The sequence below is a fragment of the Hemitrygon akajei genome, chromosome 1, assembly GCF_048418815.1.
Source record: "Hemitrygon akajei chromosome 1, sHemAka1.3, whole genome shotgun sequence".
NCBI lineage: Eukaryota > Metazoa > Chordata > Chondrichthyes > Myliobatiformes > Dasyatidae > Hemitrygon > Hemitrygon akajei.
In genome coordinates this window covers 168,908,412-168,929,148 of record NC_133124.1, presented here as the reverse complement: position 1 = coordinate 168,929,148, position 20,737 = coordinate 168,908,412, and the positions used below count along the sequence as shown (strand labels likewise).

At 41.0% G+C, this 20,737-nt stretch overlaps 1 protein-coding gene across 1 annotated transcript in view; it reads left to right on the top strand.

Annotated features, from left to right (window-relative positions):
- Nucleotides 1-17,544, top strand: part of LOC140736214 (Schwann cell myelin protein-like) — a 30,666-nt gene extending 13,122 nt beyond the window's left edge. Inside the window, exons 4-7 of the mRNA XM_073062160.1 lie at nt 11,022-11,294; nt 14,060-14,150; nt 15,178-15,226; nt 15,928-17,544. Coding sequence (XP_072918261.1) covers nt 11,022-11,294; nt 14,060-14,150; nt 15,178-15,226; nt 15,928-16,095 — 581 coding nt within the window. The 3' untranslated portion in view covers nt 16,096-17,544. The remainder of the gene's footprint in view (nt 1-11,021; nt 11,295-14,059; nt 14,151-15,177; nt 15,227-15,927) is intronic.
- Nucleotides 17,545-20,737: the final 3,193 nt, after the last annotated feature.

Here is a 20,737-nt window from a genome sequence, read left to right as displayed (position 1 = left end):
GTATATCTGGGACACAGAAAGTATTGCTCAATGACCCTATGATAGGGTCATATAGAAATTCATACTGCATGGGGTCCGTTAAAAATTGGCAGTGTCGGCTAGCGGATGATCAGTTTTATTTATAAGACCATAAGATATTCGATGGGCTTATTTGGCCCATCGAATCCGCTCGCTATTTCATGATAGCTGATTCAATTTTCCTCTCAGCCCCAAAAATCTTCCTTCTTCATCCAAACCTTCATGTCCTGACCAATCAACAATCTAACAGTCTCTGCCTTAAATATACATTAAAAATGTCCTCCACAGATTCACTTAGATCTGACTAAATAAAATCCTCCTCATCTCCATTCTGAATGAACATCATGCTACTCTAAGATTTATTTTTCCTCTGGTGCCGGACTTCCCCGCCTTTGCAATTATCCTTCCACATTTACTCTGTCAAAGTCCTTCACCATTCGAAAGTTTTCCACGAGAGTTCCACTCATTCCTTTGATTTCCACTGAATACGGACCCGGAGACCTCAAAAGCTCTTCCTATAAGCAGCCCGGCGAAAATGGAATCATTTTCGTGAAACTCCTTTGAACAATGCCAGTTGCAGCACTTCTTTCCAAGATAAGGGACTCACTTTACTCCATGTGAAGCCTCATTTTTTCGACAAAGTCTGAATATTACAATCTTGATAATATATTCTAGTCGTCCTAAAATTAATACTAACATCAGATTTGCCTTCCTCACCACACATAAATTGGAAATAAACCTTGGGGAAATCCTGCACAGTGACGTCCAAGTCAATTTGCGCTTCATTTATTTTATATTTCTTTCATTTAGAAAGAACAGTCAAACTTCTCACTTCTTCCATCAATGTGCATGATCATACATTCCCAACATTGTATTCCGTAGGCCTCTCCATTCTCTATTCTCAGTCTTTCTGTAGCCTATCTACTTTCATAAAATTCACCTGCTCCTCCACCAATGTTCTGATTATCTGCAAGCTTTACAACAGTGCCATTAATTCCATTATCCAATTCATTGACAGTCATTGTTTTTCTGCTGTCATTCCTGCCTGTGTTATTTTCCGATCAATTATGGCCAATTCCTCTCTCATGGCTGCAACTCCTGTGTAATACTGATGCACATAACCAGATTAACGTATAACAGTTACAGCACGGACACAGGCCATCTCGGCCCTTCTCTTCCGTGCCGAACGCTTATTCTCATCTAGTCCCACCTACCTACAGTCAGCCCATAACCCGCCATTCCTTTCCTGTCAATATACCTATCCATTTTTTTGTAATGACAAAACCAAACCTGCCTCTACCACTTCTACTAGAAGATCGTTCCACACAGCTACCACTCTCTGAGTATAGAAGTTCCCCCTCGTTTTACCTATAAACTTCTGCCCCTTAACTCTCAACACATGTCCTCTTGTTTGAATCTCCCGTAATCTCAATGGAAAAAAGCTTATCAACGTCAAATCTATCTATCCACGTCATAATTTTAATTACCTCTATCAAGGACCCACTGAAACTTACGATCCAAAAATAAACACCTAACTTGTTCAATCTTTCTCTGTAACCTAGGTGCTGAAACCCAGGTAACATTCTAGTAAATCTCCTCTGTGCTCTCTCTATTTCCGTGCGGAACCTTGTCAAAGGCATTCCTGAAGTCCATATAGACAACATCCGTTGCTTTACCCTCGTCAACGTTCCTCGTAACCTCTTCAAAAATTCAATAAGATTTGTCAAACATGACCTTCCACGCACAAATCCATGCTGAATGTTTCTATTCAGACCCTGTCTATCCAGATAATTGCTAAGAAAACTTTTCATTAATTTACCTAGCACTAACGTCAAACTTACAGGCCGATAATTGCTACGTTTACTCTTAGAACCCTTTTTAAACAATGGAACCACATTAGCAATACTCTGACTTTCTGTCAGAGCCCCTGCTATTTCTACACTAACTTCCCTCAAGGTCCGAGGGAACACCCTGTCAGGACCCGGACACTTATCCGATTTTATATTCTTCAAAAGCGCCAGTGCTTCCTCCTAATTCATCATAATTTCCATAACTACCCTACTTGTTTCTCTTACCTCACACAATTCAATATCCTTCTTCTTAGTGAATACAGAAGAAAATAAATTGTACAAAATCTCCCCCATCTATTTTGGCTCCGTACATAGTTCTGCAAATTGATTCTCTAAGGGACCAATTTTATCCTTCACTACCCTTTTGCTATTAATATAATATCCAGAAACGCTTTGGATTTATTTTCACCTTACTTGCAATAGCAACATCATATCTTCTTTTGGCTTTTCTAATTTATTTCTTAAGATTCTTTTTACATTCTTTATGTTCCTCGAGCATCTCGTTTCCTCCATGCTGCCAATATTTACTGTAGATATCTCTCTTTTTCCGAACCAAGTTTCCAATATCCCTTGAAAACCATGGCTTTCTCAAACTTTTAACCTTTCCTTTCCACCTAACAGGAGCATAAAATTTCTGTACCTTCAAAATTTCACCTTTAAATTATCTCCATTTCTCTATTACATCCTTCCCATAAAACGAATTGTCCCAAACCACTCTTTCTAAATCTTTTGGTATCTCCTCAAAGTTAGCCTTTCTACAATCAAAAATGTCAACCCTGGGTCCAGTCCTATCCTTCTCCATAATTATATTGAAACTAATGGCATTCTGATCACTGGATCCAGGGTGCTCCGCAACACATACCTCTGACACCTGACCTATCCCATATTCTAGGAGGAGATCCAACAACACACACGAAATGCTGGTGAAACATAGCAGGCCAGGCAGCATCTATAAGGAGAAGCACTGTCGACGTTTCGGGCCGATACCCTTCGTTAGGACTTATAGATACTCCTTATAGATGCTGCTTGGCCAGCTGTGTTCCACCAGCATTTTGTGTGTGTTGTTTGAATTTCCAGCATCTGCAGATTTCTTCGTGTTTTCTCTAGGAGATCCAACACTGACCTTTTTCTATTTTGTACCTCTATGTATTGCTGCAAAAATATCCTGCATACATTTTACAAACTCCGAACTATTCAGCCCATTTACCGAATGGGTTTCCCAGTCTATGTGTGGAAAAGTAAAATCTCCCACAATCAGAAATTTGTGCTTAGTACAATATCTGCTTTCTGCTTACAAATTTGCTCAGCCAGTTCTCGTCCCCCATTAACTGGTGTATAATACACCCCTATAAGAGTTACTACACCTTTCGCATTCCTCAATTCCAAACAAATAGCATCCCTAGACGAGCCCACTAACCTATCCTGCAAAAGCACCGCTGTAATATTTTCTCTGACAAGAAATGTAAAACCTCCCCCTCTTGCCCCTCCGATTCTATCACACCTGAAGCAACTAAATCCAGGAATAATTAGTTGCCAATCAAAACCCTCCTACAAATATGTTTCACTAATAGCTACAACATCATATTTCCAGGTATCAATTTTTGCTGTCTCATCCACATTTCTTACAATGCTCCTAGCATTAGAATAGATGCTTTTAAGAAACTCTCCAGCTTTTAATCCCTGTTTATCCGTAATGGTGCAAACAACTTTATTATCTTTCTCTTCCTTCTTCCCTACATCTTTAGTCTGAGCGCTCCACTTCTCTGTCACCTGCCTATCCTCCCTCACACACTGTCCACTAGCTTTCTCCATTTGTGAACTAACCTCCTCTCTCCAAGTCTCCTCAATTTAACTCCCACCCCCCAACCATTCTAGATTAAATCTCCCCAGTAGCCTTCGTAAATCTCCCCACCAGCATATTGGTCCCTCTAGGATTCAAGTGCAAACCGTTCTTTTTGTACAGATCACAACTGCCCCAAAAGTTGGTTCCAATGGTCCATCAACTTGAATCCCTGCCCCTGCTACAACCCCTCAGGCACGCATTTATCCTCTACCTCATTCTGTTACTACTCTCACTGTCGCGTGGTACAGGCAGCAATCCCGAGATTACTACCTTTGCAGTCCTGCTTCTCAACTTCCTTCCTAACTCCCTGTAGTCTGTTTTCAGGACCTCTTACCTTTTCCTACATGTGTCATTGGTACCGATATGTACCACGACCTCTGGCTCCTCACGCTCCCAATTCAGGATATCTTGGAGGCGATTCGAAACCTCCCTGAGTCTGGCATCAGGGAGGCAAACTACCATCCGGGTTTCCTGACTGCATCCACTGAATCGCCTATCTGACCCCCTAACTATCGAGTCCCCTGTTGCTACTACCTTCCTCTTCCTTTCCTTACCCTTCTGAGCTATAGGGCCGGACTCTGTGCCGGACGCACGGCCACTGTTGCTTCCCCCAGGCTCTCCTCCCCAACAGTAGGAGTACTTACTGTCAAGGGACACAGCCACTGGGGTACTCACTAGTACATGACTCTTTCCCTTTCTCCTCCTAACTTTGACCAACTTGTCTGTCTCTCGTGACCCCGGTGTGACCACCTGCCTGTAACTCCTTTCTATCAACTCACTCTCCCTGACCAGATGAGGGTCCGCGAGCAGCAGCTCCAGTTCCCTAACACTTTTCCTTCGGAGCTGCAGCTCGGCGCACCTGGCGCAGATGTGGACGTCTGGGAGGCTAGGAGACTCCAGGACATCCGACATCCGACACTGAGAACAACAGGCTGTCCTCACACTCATAATTTCCCTTTTCCTCAAAGAACAAGGGAAATTAAAACTAAACCTGCCTTGCCTTGTCCGTTTCCGCCTAAGCCCGTTGAGCCCAAGACCTCAACCCTTCCCTGTGCTCCCGGATCAGTCCGCTGCCCGCTGTATAAGGCTGTGTTCCTTTTAAATATTCCGCGCTTTACTGCTCGACGTCACATGCCTGTGCACTCCCGCCTCTCTTAACTCCGATGACAAGAAGAAAAATTCAAAATGGCTCACGATGCACGCGCGCTCCGATTTTCAAACTTCCTTCTCCAAATTGACTTTAGTTTCTCCTGCTCCAATTGCAGGCTGAATTCGATCGTAGTTTTATCACTTAACCTATGTGTACTTTTATCTCTAAACGATTTTTAAGACTATGAGCAATTCTAGATGTTGCACAACCGCTAATCCCCGTTGGCTCAACTTTAAATTGCTCTAAGAATTTAGTTCGTAGTACTCTTGAAATTTACCCTCCTGCTAAACTGCCCAACCTGATTTCCCCAATCACCCTGCAAATTGACATCCCCGTGATCACTATATCATTGCCTTTCCGTCCTGCGTTTCACGTTGCGCATCACAGTTCACAACTTTATTACTGCTAAGGTTCTGTATACAACTCCCATTCGGATCATTTGACCTTTGAACTTTCACAGCTCTATCCACAATGATGTACTACCTTCCAGTCATTTGACTCCCATTTCTTCTATTTTCCACAAACAGAGCAACACTGCTCCCCAAACAACCTCCCTCCACCCCGCCTTCCTCCCTGTTCTAATGTGACAATATGTGTCCCTGGACATGAAACTTCCAGTTTCCATCTTCTTTTGTTAATGATTTAGTGATTCCTACAACATCGTATTTGTCATTTTTCTAATATGTGGCAAGTTCATTTACTATATTCCGTATACTGCACGCTTTAAAATAAAACACCCTCAGCCTTTGTTCATCCTGCTCCATTTTGTCCGCCTTTTACATTTCAACTCATCCAGTTTGCTGCAGTTTTGCGGTATCAACAAACGCTCCTCGCTAGACTTTGACACTGTAAATTAGCTACCGCATATTTATCGCTATTATCCACCTTTCCTCTGTATTTCTTGCCTTGAAATATATGCATATCAGGGAAATAATCGCAACATGCTCAAACTTTGATGCTTTCCTTTGTCTGTGATCGAAGTCCACAAAGTCTCTCTTAACTGACGTGGAAATCTAATTTGAACCACACTGCGCACTGTTAAGAAACATTTCAACAACCATATTCGTCCACCACTAATTCAGATATACATTGTCCCTTCTGTGTTTGCTCGATCTTCCCTAGAGGATCAATGATTCAAAACTCTTACGACCCTCTCATACAATACATCCTTAGCCATTTATTAAACTATCTAACCTTCCTACTGGTGATCTCACTAGCACGTTACACGTGTAGTTAAAATTGCAGCCCCGGAGGTCCTGCCGTTGTATTTGCCGCCTAATTCCCTGATCTCCCTATGCATATCCCCATTAACAGTCGTAGCCATGTCATTGGTACCTGCATTGACGACGTCTGGATATTCACACTCCCACTTAAGAATGCTGAATACTCGATCGTGATATTCCGAACTCTGGCACCGGCGAGGCAACATGCCATCTGTGAATTTTGTTCCTGCCCTCCGAGCCACTGCACGTTCCCTAACTATAATTACCCCGATCACCTGAGCGGCATCGTTCTCCACCCTTCCCTTCTGAGTAATAGAAAATGCTTAGTGCTGCATTCACGACCACTCTGTATTCCCCCTGTACGACATCCCAAAGACATTATGAAAACTGGTATAACCGTAATCCAGGGGAATGGCCAGAAAGCTCCTTAACACCTTCCTCCTTCCTGGTTGTCACACAATTCCAGTGCTCTGCTTTTGTGTCTAAATATCTCTCTATATTTCTCGTCTATCGCCCTTCAGCCTCCCAATTGGTCCAGAGTTCACCAAATTTCAGCTCCAATTCCTTAACGTTGATTGTTAAAAGCTCCAGCTGGTTGCAATTCTTGTAGTTGTAGTAGTCAAAGACACTGGATGTCTCCCTGCCTTGCCACACCCGGAAGAGGAGCATTCCACCATACAACCTAGATTCTCTGCTGACCTATCTGAGCTGATATAAACAAAGGTAGGAAGAAGTGTGTTAACTTTAACTGTGACCTTTCGTATTTTTCGCTTTCTTTCTCTGACTGAACTCTGTCTTCCCTGAAGCCTCAGAAATCTAGATCCACTCGATCACCACTCTGAACATTATCTCTAGTCAGACGACAGCCGCTGCCCTTGTCCCCGCCTTCTAGGAAAATATTCTTGCGAATCAATCGCAAACGCCCAGTGATCGCTGATCAAAGCTATTGAAACCACTGTAGTTGCCTGTTCCAGCCCTTTGCACTCGGGCAGTGGACACCATTGAATTTCTCAAAACAGCAGATTCCCGAATTACCTGCAGGTCAATACTCTTTCTCAGACCGAAATACAGTAACCAGAGTTGTTGTACAGGGGCATCTTCCTTTCTCATTTGCAGAAATGAATAGATAGAATGGCGTTTCATATGTTTGCAGTTGATATGAAGGGAGAGTGTTATGGATTGTGTTTCATCGAGACAAAGCCAGGATTAAGACTTGGGCTGAGAGCTGGAAAGAAAATGTATAAATGAACATTGAAGTATACAGAAAAGTATATTCCCTCAACCCACGACGTTGTACCAAACCTTTACCTATTTTAAGTGCAATTTAAACCTTACCGCCTACATAACCCTTCATTGTTCTAATCAATGCGTCCGTCTCTGCTGCCGTCCCTATAGCTTCCTCCATTCATATTAAAATCATATCCTTTGGCATTTCTTACTTCTGACCTCCGAAACTGTATCTCACTGAGCACTGTATCACCTTACACCTCTGTCAAGTCACCCCACAGCCTCTTTTGCAGCAAAGTGGAAAGCCCCAGCAAGCCCCATGTGGTGTATCTCTCAAACCTACAAAGCATCCGTGTATATCTACAATCTATAAATACCTTTCCGATAAAGATGCAACCAGGTCTGAACATGATAATCCACGCGTGGATTAACAATATATTTATAGATTTGCAATATTATCTTGTAGCTCTAAACTCAATCGTCAGACTGCTGACGGTCAGTCCTTTATAATTCCGTTTAACGACCTTAACAAGTTCTGCAACATTTGTGAGCGATCTTCGTGGTCCCCAAATTCACTCGCTACCCCACTGTGCTCGGAATCTTACCAACAACCCCGTAGTCTGCCTTCACGTTCTACAATTCCAAAGAGAATTACAACGCTTTCCGGAACTGACCCCATCTGCTGCATGTCTTAGTAGCTCTATATTCAGTAAATATCCCGTTGTATCTACGACAAATTTCTGCAGTTTATACAATACCAACAATCTTTGTGTAAACCCGGCGAAACGAGTATAAATGCATAGACACCGCCTCCACTGACCTATCTGTATCTATTGGTTTTGCAACTTCATCAAATGATTGAATGCGTCTAGCAAGGCAGGATCTGCCTTACAAAGTAATCGTTCACTCGCGTTAGACAATCTACACTTCTGCAATTGTTCGGATATCGTACCTCGCAGCACCCTCTGCGATAGTTTGTCCATTATTGTTGGAAGACTAACTGGACTACAATACCAAGGATTATTCTGAACAAATGGCTAATATTTGCCATCCCCCATTCTGCTGCTGGCAAATTTATGGCAATAAAAATGTAATTATTAACGCCACCTCTGCAGAAACATCAGACCAAACTTTCCCAATGTTCTTTTCTTTCAGATATTCCAAAGCATCCTTCTTGTTAAGACCGGTAGGTTTCAGCATATTAATAGGTTTTACACCACCCTCACATTCTTCAAGGACGCTATAATGGTGAACACTGAAGTAATGTATTCACTAAAGATCTTAAATGATTCATTGCATCCCAGCGACATTTTCTTTGTTACATTCCCTGACGGGTCTTATACCTAACCGGCCCACCGGCCTGCTCTTAACATACACGAAGAGCACCTCATGATTTTTCTTAATCCTCCTGGACAAGGTCTTCTCCTGATTGTTTCTTGCTTCCCTATCATTCTTTTTTCTTTCTTTTCTAGCTAACAGGGGCTGCGTCTGATTATTTTATGCTAAGTATTACGTTTGCATATGGCGCTAAATCATGAAATTTGTGATGTTATACCCTTTCAATGAATGAATTTTAAATTAGTGTGATAAAGGGATATGGCGCGATAACCCTCATTGTTCGGAGGATTGGCATGAAGAGCTGTGAGTTATGATGCAGCTCTGTGAGTGGGCAGTTAGACCACAACTGCAGTTTTGGTATCAATTGACGTTGCTGCATCATAAAAAAAACAATGTGGAAAAGTTATAGAAGGTGTACAAGACCAGTGAACACAATGTATCTACAAAAGATGCGTGAAATAGTGCTTTTCTTGTTGGAGGAGAAAGGGAGAGTACTTGACAGAGTACTGTAAAATGATAAGAGGCACACTCGTAGTGAGCACCCTGAGCCTTCAATCTCCAGGGCAGAAATAACTTATACAAGATGAGATCCTCTTAGGATAAATGGGGGACATCTTAAGGAAGACGTAATACTTGTATTTTTGTTTTTACTGAATGGAACACCTTGCACCCTCTATTAATGATGCATTAATAATACTCAAAAGACTCCAAGGCAGGCACATGGATGAAAGAAAAATCTGCGTTATGGGCTGAATTGGAAAGGGTTAGACATGTATGACTGCTTTTGTATGGTTCAAATGCATAACATGGACAGATGCTGTCGTACCGTGTGCTTCTCTTCTATGTTAAGTGTTCTAATAAACTGCCATTAATACATCATAAGTGCAAAAATTACCACTGGTCATGGCTTTTCAAACAGGTGATCGAGAGTCTCGGCACGAAACAGCCAAAGGGAGTGGTAGAAGTGTGTTCAATTGCAATAGTTAAACGATAGGATCGACAGGCAAGGAATGGAAGGTTATGGGCTGTGACTGGCTCAGTGGGACTAGGTGAGAGTAAGCGCTCGGCACGGACCAGAAGGGCCCAGATGGCCTGTTTTTGCTGAAATTGTTATATGGTTTTATGATAATTGGTTGTTTCCTGGAAAATTCGTTAAAGGCTAAATGCAGTTTCAGGAAGACATCACGTTCAGCATGAACAAGAACGAGCGAATGGCCTGAGTCTGTGCTGGGTGGCTTCATATCTATAAAACGAATATGAATGTTGTACTCTGTCGATCATTTACAAAAGCAATATTGTGTGTGGTTATTTTTTGACATCATCACCGAATCTTCTGCACCATAAATTAGATGCAAGGTCCTTGCCTCTTTGGAATTGATTAAACCCTTGTCATCGTCATCCACATCCTTGGATTGATTCTGATTTCTTTTTGCTGCATGCCCGCTTTTCTAGCTATCGCCATTTCTCGAGATGAATTGGTATAAAGCTTCACATTTAATTTTTTGTTTAATCTCTGTACATCCACCATAATTGGCTTGGAGAACTCCAAAAGCACCTCTGAGATGCAGTGAACTGCCTTTCATGGGCTTTGCAATAGATGTCGAATGTTCGCTGTTGAGATGAAGAAAAATCCCAGGGGTGTACCTGTCCTCTACCTTGTTCATACCCATGAGGACGATATGCTACCGAATATAATGAAATCTGCAGAAATGACAATCCTTGGGCTATGGGTGCTTTGTGTTTCAGCATTTTCTCTTTCACTTTGGAAGTACGCTCGTCGTAGTTTTGATTTGTCTTTTGTTCATTGCCACACGAATTTCGGAATTGTATGCAGCTGGGTTCAATGGGAAAACTGGAAGTTCACCGAGTTCACACCAACTTGGAATTGTACCCCGGTTTAAAGTTCGACCTGAATGAAACACTTGTGAAGAAAGATCTTTCTTTCAATCTCAGTTATATCAAATAGATAGCTATGTGTTCAATCAATCCTGCCCATCCATTCTGAACATTACCCCTGTCGTTAGTTTTCCTACAGAGTACATTCAATAGATACTGCAGCTGTTGTGTAGATCTATGATATTACCCACATCAGAAGTAAATTCAGTACTCCGATTTTTAATTCACGATAAGTTGCCTCAGGTTGGTTGGGTCAATAGTACAACGTGGAAGAAGATATTGAGAATGTAAGAGAATTGAAAAAAAAACAAAAACAATCGATTTTGGATTTATGGAAATAACTAAATTAGCCCTATTGTGGTCCCCTGTGTGTCTGGAAATTGCATAGGGAAAATGTGAATGTGCCTAATCTTGTCCTCTAGAATTTCATCAAATACATAGCGTCAATCATCTGTTCAAATTATTTCACTCTTTAGATCAGCCCCTGATTTTGTCTGGCCCGAACTGCTCCAGGTTTGAGAATTGGATTAAATGTATCTGCAAAGTGAAAGCAAAGCCCACTGCAGCCATCACCTGGAGCGTCAATGGGAACAGAATATATTTCCATGTCACCAACCGCACATTTGAGAATTTTATTGTGCAGAGCTCCCTGAAACTAATTCGGCAGAGTGGTGCCAGACAACTCATATCTTGTGTCGCTATTAACCTGCATGGTACCAGTAACGGAACATACTACCTCCAAACACCAGGTATGGAATGTTATGTAGCTATTTTCCAACACAGGTTCACGTGGAAACTCTAGAGAGAGTGCAGAGGACATTTACAAGGATGTTGTCAGGATTGGGGAGCATGCCCTATGGAATAGGTTGTCTGAACTATGATTTTTTTTTTCTCCTTGGAGCGCCGTAGCTTGAGAGGTTACCGGATAGAGGTGTATAAGATGATGATAGACATTGAGCATGTGGATAGTTAGAGTTCTTTTTTTTTGTTTATTTCATGGCTACAATGGCTAACACGAGAGGGCACAGATTTAAGGTGCTTGCAAGTTGGTACGGTGGAGATTTCAGGGCTGTTTATTTACACAGTAAGTGGTGAGCGCTTGGAATTGGCTGCCGGCAATAATGGTAGTGGAGTCAGATTAAATAGGATTTTAAGAGACGCCTGGATAAGTGACTTGGAGCTGTCAAAAATTGAGTGCTATGTGTATCCCGATCTAATGGCTGAAGTATGTACATTTTTCTCTAGTGAATAGTGAAGAAGGTCAATGCAATGTAAGTATTGATCTCGAGTGGACTGAATTTTCAGGCCTTATAAGACACCGGTAAGGCCTCATCTGGAGTATTTTGAGCAGGTTGGCACTTTATCTTTTATAGGCTGGGCTAACATTGGAGTGAATTGAAATACTTTTCAGAAGGATAAATGCGGAAATGTAAACGTTGACATTCGAAGTGTCTTTACCATTGGCCTGCAGTCAGTGGAATTCAGAAGAATGGAAAGTGGTGGCCACGTTTAGAGGCCTCGAGAACGTGGCGAGGCGGACTCGTTGTGGCGAGGGTAAATGCTAGGTGGGGTTTTCTCGGTCCTGACGGCCCAGCCTCAGAATAGAAGGACTTTGATTTCGGACAGAGATGAGGAAGAATTTGTTTTAACCAGTGAGTGGAATGTGCTCTTCACAATCCTTGGAATGTGCTCTCAAAGGGGATTGCAACAGCCAAGTTGTCAGTATATTTAATGCAGAATTTAACAGGTCATTGATTATTCAGGGCATGACACGTTTAACAGAAATGACAGAGGGCAGGTCTTGAGAGAGGAATATATCTGCTATGATGAAAATGAGGAATGACTCAGTGGAACAAATGGCCGAATTCTACTTTTTTTTTAAAAAAAAAATGTTTTCCTTGTTTTTGCGAATTGACATTTTATGTCACAGCCGGAGGTTACAATGTTCGCCTTCACCCATTCCTTCTGATATTTTGTGAAATAATCAATTTTAAAATTCGCAGGTACTTTCCTAGCCATTTCCTTTCGATATGAAACTCTCTCTCTCTCTCTCTCTCTCTCTCTCTCTCTCTCTTCTCTCTCTCTCTCTCTCTCCTCTCTCTCCTCTCTCTCTCCTCTCTCTCTCTCTCTCTCTCTCTCTCTCTCCTCTCTCTCTCTCTCTCTCTCTCTCTCTCTCTCTCTCTCTCTCTCTCTCTCTCTCTCTCTCTCTCTCTCTCCTCTCTCTCTCTCTCTCTCTCTCTCTCTCTCTCTCTCTCTCTCTCTCTCTCCTCTCTCTCTCTCTCTCTCTCTCTCACTCTCCACCTGATTTTATTCATGAAATACCCTGATTCCGTTGGCTGCATATGTCTAGCGAAGACAACTGCCGGCCCCGCCAAATTGCTGAGATTGATGCGCACTCGTTCGTACCCAAAGCCCCGGTATGTGTGGATACTGTGGTATTTGCTACCCTGTTTTAAATTAATGCCTCGAAATAACAGATTCTACACTGCGTACAATAAAAGGAATTTTAATTATGAATATTAATCAGAAGCTTAGTAAAGAATAAATACAAAAAAAAAAACAAAGGTCAGATTCTAACTAAACCGCCAAATGTGCTCAACTTGGAGCTCATCTTGGACTCCTCTGTCACTCTGGCGCTGGACTCTCGGTTAACGTTAAACCACACACCACCTTTTGAAAACGCTAGCAATACATCTCGAACTAACGGGTCTTCCACCAGATCGTATGTTGCGACCAGTTCTACCCAGTGTCTCGAACAAAAGATCTAAGACCACCTTTAGTGATCTTCATCAGAGAAAACTCCCCTTATTCCTACCATCCTAAATGGATGGCACAGATCTATCCTCTCTCTTTATCTTCAAAGGCAACCCAAACAAGCATGAAGACTGAATAGACTGCCCCTGTAAGACGCGAACATCAAATACATATGGCGTAATAGTCAAAATAATAACCAGTGCATCACATAATCACAGGTAGGTCTTAAGATAGGTTTTAAGACAAGAAGGTAAGCCAGTATTTCCACGTTGTCAGTCGGAAACATTGATCCCTATAAGAGATAATTGATTTTAATAGTAGATAGAACAGATTGCGTAATTTAATGTTGGTTGTGTTTTGGCAATGACATCTATCTACGGGAATGTGTTCTTATCTGAGTCGGAGTTCTTTAACTGCACCAGATTCGTGTTAGTTGATCCCGGATATTTGGGGCCATTACTAGGATGTAAAATTATGTACACACAGGAGATAATGCAGATACTGCAAAAGCAGAGTGACACTTGTAGAATAATAGAGGTACACATAATGTCATACAACATCTGTGGAAAAAAATAAACAGTCAACGTTTCGGGCTGGTGCCATTTATCAACTTCTATTGAAAGTTATTGGCCCGAAAATAGACTATTTATTCTTTTCTTTAGCTGTCGGCTGGCCTTCTGAGTTCCGGTTACATGACATGCCACCGTAGCTTTGGACTGTACAATGCTATGGAAACAAATGTGCTCATTATTATATCTAGTTTCAGGATCATTCCTGAGGGACGTCGCCATTGCAACAGGAACAGTCACAGTAATTGTCATCGTGATCCTATCTGCTGTATTTGCCTACCGGTATGTATTTTACTCCAATAAATTCAAGGCCAAAAGCAAATGAAAATAGCAAAGAAAAATAAACAAGAATACCAATAAACAACAAAATCAACTTTACAAACAATTGAAAACTGAAAGGCCCAGTGGAGAATTACGCAGGAGATGTTTTCATAGTGACATCATTCTGTGGATGACCAATACATGCTTGCAGACGTGTTAACGAATTAACTGTCCAGAATGATAGTTCAAGGTCGGGGAATCTTCTATCTATGATCGATCCAACAGGCAGAACAGAACTAAAATGTTCAACGTGTTCAAGATTTGTACAGAGACCCTATTTTGACATTCAACAGCTAAGAAAAAGGCTTACCCGATAGTACCATGAAGTTGGGGCCAACATTCCTCATGGAAACATAGTGAGTTCATGAAATCCCACTGCAGTGTTCACGAAATTATATATAAGCTATTTCTGAGCTTCTCAGCTCACGTTGTTACAACCTAAGGTAAGGGCATAGCCAAGCACATTCTATTCTCATTTGCTCTAATAACAGATCGGTAGAATATGATTTGTGGGACTTTCACTTAATACTGTATCAGACCTGCAAGATTTGATGAACCACGTTCTCCAATTGATCTGTCTGAGGAAGTAATCAGATTGCTAAACTGCTGTAGGATTCCGTAATCTGTTAGATTGTGATTCACCGTCTTCAGTTTGTTGTTATTTGTTATGTATTTTGAAATCTTGTTTTTGTGTAAACACCTAGTCCTGTATTGCCACAATGATTCCTCTGTCTCTGGGAAGAAGTCTCCAAACAGAACAAGATTTTCGAAGTCTTCTTTGTCAAACCTGTTCAGATAGTGGGGATTTCTTCAATGGATGGTTATGCTATTCCACTGACAACCTTTATGTTCCATATTGACAATTTCTTCATTTTCAGGGGTTGTGCTTCCATTTATTTTCAGCATCGTGTACTTGTAATCTGAATCGTATCTGTTTGAATGAAATAATGAATGTGTTTTCTGTTAATGAACTATTATTATTCATTAGGAAGATGAGAAATACTTTCCCTTTTGACGCCCATGCGGATGTGCCTTTGGTGAGTCCCTATTATCAATGTAACACGGAGCTGAATTAGAATCTGCAAACTTTCTGCATCTGTTTGGAGATTCATGCATTCTGTTTCACTTTGCACGAGATTTTAAATTCCAAAAGTAATACTCAGTAGATCCCATTTATAATCGATTGTCAACATTTATAAAGACTTGTTCCGTCACTCTAAACCGCTAACTCCACATCCTGGTGGAAACTTCTATTAGTTAATACAGTCAAAGTGTGTATTCTAGTGAAACACGGACAATTAGAATGCTTCCACTGTACATCTCAAGAAATTTCTGAGGCGGCCCAATGTCATACGAAGTCACCTCGTCGTCCTCATGAAATATATTCTCTGTCCTGTCTAGTAATTTTTTAAATATTCTGCCCAGGATATATCCTCAGATATGTTGACATCAAGAAAAAAAATGAGTCACAATTAAAACCTGATATGTTTGATTTCCTCAATTATCTAACCGGTGATATGACAGATGTGGGAAGTCAGATACTTCTACCATAAACAAAATACATCGTAATAAGCAGTCGAAGCAAAGTGTGGTGGGAGGGGTGGAGTGTGTGCACTGGCTGGGTGGAGATGGCATGGAGCAGAAAGCGCTTTGGATATATAAAAGTGTGTGTCTTTTGTATTCGGAAGACCTCCCAAGATTCAATATCCTTTATTTAAAGTATATACTCTTGTTCCAGGAAGAAGGTTTGCACAGGATTACCGAAAAGACAGAGTCTGCATCAAACCTTTCAATCCAATCGGCAAACCTGACATATGCCGCCGTCAGCATTTCAAGACTACCAAGAAATGAAAGACATCACCAGAATGTAGAGAATACTGAATACGCAGCGATCAGTTTCAAATGATCTCGGTCACCTGATGAGTGGATATCATTATAAATCTCTAAGGCATTTTCTTTCAGGAATTACGGCATAAATATGTACCGAGTACAGAGGGAAGGATGAAGGTCCGATAGATAACATTTGAGGATAAGAACAGAAGAAGTAGAAACCGCTCTACAAAATACAGGCATTCGGGAGCTACCACACCATAACATAACAAGACACAGGAAAGGATCAGACAAATAGCCCATCAAGTCTTCTCCCTCATTCATTCATGACTGATTTATTATCCTCTTTCAGCGCCTCGTTTATGCATTCTCCCTGTAACTTTTGTCATTATTACAAGTCACCTGTCGGTAGCTCCTTTCTCCCGCCGTTCCCGCAATGAAGTACTCTGAGACTGCCGCCAGATCCCCCCCCCCCCCCCGCCCTTGTTGGTCTTTGTGCATTTTCGTCACCGTGCCCTAATGCTCAAACATTGTGCAAACTTGTGTTCCAGCAGTTTACTGGTTCTTAATGATACTGCAGATATATCTTCGATACTTTCTTCATTCTTTTCCATAGTTTTCTTCGAGTCTGTGTATATACTTGGACAGACCCTGCTGATTTGGACACATTTATATGCCTTATAGTCGTCAATAGACCTCCTTATTAATCAGCATATGGAGATAAAATAGAAATTAACTCGAACTGCATTAATGTTCCAGGGTATGGGGAGGTTTATAATAAATATATAAATAGATACTTTACTGTTTTTTCAAGCCACACTTCTCAAAAAGTGTACAGCCCATGGTGTACAAAAGGTTTGTCAATAAATCGTTCGCTATTTTAAAAGTAAACACTCTTTCTGTTTTCAAAGGCTAGACAGCGTTCAGTGTCCACCTATATCTGTATCAAATTTATATAATCCGGAACATCTAAAAAAAATCTCACAATATTGACCTGATACTTCAGCACTCTATCTTCCGATGATTTGCTAAAAAGCTACGTCTTTCTGTTCTTAGTTCAGTTACTATTATTGTATGCAGTGCACGACGGTTCCTACCAGCAGAATGTTGATGAACCAGTGATTGTGCCCGGCTTTCAGGGGATGACTACGACCTGTTCATTAAACAGTAACAATGACCTATCGCACAAAAACAGGCCATTTTGACCTACCCGGTACCGAACGTTGTGCTAAGTTCAGCTAATAACATCTGTACGCTATTTACATACATCAATTCAAAATGTTCTGAATATATATGCCTGCAATGTTTCCGCTGGCAGCTCGTTGTAAAAACCACATTGTAAATGAAGATGTCCCCTACAAACCTGTACTCTCTCATTCAAAATCATTACTATCTAGTGGTTAAGATGCCCTGGCAAGTAGCTGATTACTAGATTCGCTGTAATTTAAAATTCAGGTTTATGAACTTGCAAAACAGAAGGCAGGGCGGGAAGACCGTGGGAGTGTTGGTACCGAAGTGAAGAAGAAGCGAGACTGAAACAATTGCTGAAGGTATCTGCTCAAAGAGGGTGCTTGGCACTGCCAATCTGCTGTGAATGATAAAGCACATAGATACTTTATCATTCATAGATGATAACTTCTATGGATATTACAACATAGATACCATCCATTTGTGGACCATGTGCCCTATAACCATCTGTCAGATATTTACAATAATTCACTATTCATTCCAACTATTTTATTTGTCCTTATATTTCCAGTAATTACCCCTATTCCATCGCCTGCCAATTTGAAATGCTGACCTTGTAATAGGATACTGACATAGCCTCACCAAACCTCTGGGGTAAATTTCAAGCTCGATTGCAATTCAGCCATCCATGAATAACCCTGAATGCAGGCGAAATAACGAGAGTCCCTCCAAAGCCATAGTACCGACATTCTCATACAGCACATAATACATACAGAGATATTATGGTAGAAAACACACAGTCACCCAAAAGTATAATTTAGCCCAAGTCACTACATGGATGAATGTGTCGCAAAAGCAAGGCAGCAACAGTTTGCAGACGAATGCAATCCAACGAGACTTTCATGGAGTGAATACCGGCGGACAGCATCGACACAATCATGGAAGCCACGCCATACTGCATCCAATGCATTTAACCTGATGGGCTGCAAGCGGCCAACACTGCTGGTCCGCGCTAACACCAGTGACCCGCAGTAACACAGAAAACAAGACTTGCAGAATTACAAATTACCAATCTCCAGCAGGGTTTTCCGATCAGAAGAAAATCGCCCAATGTTGCACTGTACGTCAGCAGGGAGAATATTCAGAAATAAGGAGTGTAAAAGGACTTGGGAGTCATTTACTCCTTTTTTCGTAATCGCTATGAATTTGGAAGGTTATTATATATGGATTATCATCTATTTGTATTTATACCCTAACCTATTAATTATGTACTCTCAAGCTCTCTGTATTCATGTTTGTTTAAAATTAATTAAAATAATAAAATGAAAGGAATAATACTTCAGAATTTAAAGTGAAATATTCATGTATTTAATGGTAGCTTAGTTCTCAAATCGTTTTATGAGAGATCCTGAATATCAGTCATAACACGTGACCACGGCGACCAGAATTCCAGCTGATTTTGCATGGACTGGAAAATGTTCAGCAAACTTAATCGTCGGAGACACTCTCTAGATACAGGAATGGTCCCATTTCCTTTGTACGGTTGTCATCTTATATCTTGTGGCAACAGGAGCAGTTGCCTGAACTCTGTTTCTTTCTGGCATTTTCTGCTATAATCTCTCAATTAGATCCTTGTGTCAGGAGAGTACTCCATCAATACTTCCAAATGATTCTGCTGAATTTTGACTCAACACACATCTGTAAACACGATAGATAGAGTAGACACCCGGCAAGTGGCTGAGATGTAGGAGGAGATGAGATACATTTTACAGGAAAAGCAGATAGCTCCATGGGCAGAGAAATTACTTTGGAGCTTAGATTTTAACCCATGTCTCCGGGATATTCAGCTGTTAATTTTAACATTATGCAGGCCAGACTTGTAACAATATGTGTATTAATTCGTCTCGATAAAGTCCTGCTGCCGTTTAATTTGTCTGCAATTGATGTTTTTAGTCATTCAACTTGTAAAATATGGTTTTATTCAAACTGTGTTGACTCATTTCATGATATCATCATTTCATGATATTCATCATGAATGGAGTACTCCATTCTTTCATATCTGATTTTTATCGCTCACAATCCCCTTTTCCTCTTTTTCCAGTAATTTGTGACACCATTACCAGGACCTATCAACGTCCTCTCTAAATATGTCCAATTACTTGACATCCACACCTTCCTATAGCAATGCATTCCAGATCAACTACACTGTGGCTATGGAAATTCCTACTGCTCGTTGTTTAAAAGATCGTCCTTATGTTCTGAGGTGGTGCAGTGGATATTGTGGAAGGCTGTATTGACTTGCAGAGGAATCTATATCAGCTGGACAAAGCAGTAGATGGAATTTAATGCAGAATAATGTGTGGATTTACACGTCAGTAAGACCAACCAGGATAGATCTTACATAGTGGAAGGAAGTACGGTGTGGAGGATGGCTGAATAAAGCGATCTGGAAATATATTGAGTTCTTTAAATGTAGCGTCAGAGATAGATAGAGTTGCATAAATTGTTTTTGGCACATCAGCATTCACAAATCTATGCACTGAGTACAGAAAATGCGATGTTATGTTGAAGCTGTATAAACAGTTTTTGAGACCTAACGTAGTATTGTGTGCTGTGCTAGTCACCTAAACGACAGAAAAGATGTTAATAAATTTAAAAGTGTATAGGGAAATCTTACAAGGTTTACCGGGTCTGGACGACATAAGATATAGCAAAGATTGAAAGGATTAGGACTATTGTTTACAAGGTAGAAAACTAGGAGGATATTTTATAGAAATTCGCAAAACTAAGAGACATTTGGATAATGTAAATGCAAACAGTCTTTACCACTGTCGTTGGGTAGGGCTACAAACAGAGGTCATAGGTTAAGAGTGAAATGTGCGGTTTTAGGGGAACATGAGCGGAAAGCGTTACACTCCGAGAGTCGGGAGAGTGTGGAATGTGCTGCCAGCCTAAATATTGCATGCAGGCTCAATTTTATCAGTCAAGAGGAGTTTGAATAGCAATATGGTTATTGGACCATTGTATGTCAATATGAGTAGGCTATTTACCAGGTTTCAGTATAGACTAGGTGGGCCGAGGACCTGTCTCTGCGTTGTACTATTTGGATTACCCTATTACCTTATTGCAAAGAAAGTTTGTTTGACACTGTAATAACGGTAAACGTGTGCTGCTTGACCACAACTAAACGCGTTCTACAGTCCCTCACATTTAAGAGCAGAAAGGCATAATATATGTGTGACGGTGGACTTCCGGTAAGATGGCGATTGTTTAGTCGCTTCAAACTTTTGCTCCGTTATACTTCCTATCTTTGCACTATGTGTCTCCCTTTTTAAACCTTAGTTCGTTATTTTCTTTGTTTTCTTTTATCTGCCTGCGAATACATCTATCTCATAATGGCTACCAAAGGTACTAAACTTGTGAAAAAAGAAACTTCCACGGCTCTGTCGGCTGAGATTCTCACTATCCTGGAACAGCATCGAAAAGATACTCTAACGGATATCAACAATGAATTTAGAGCTTCTATCAAT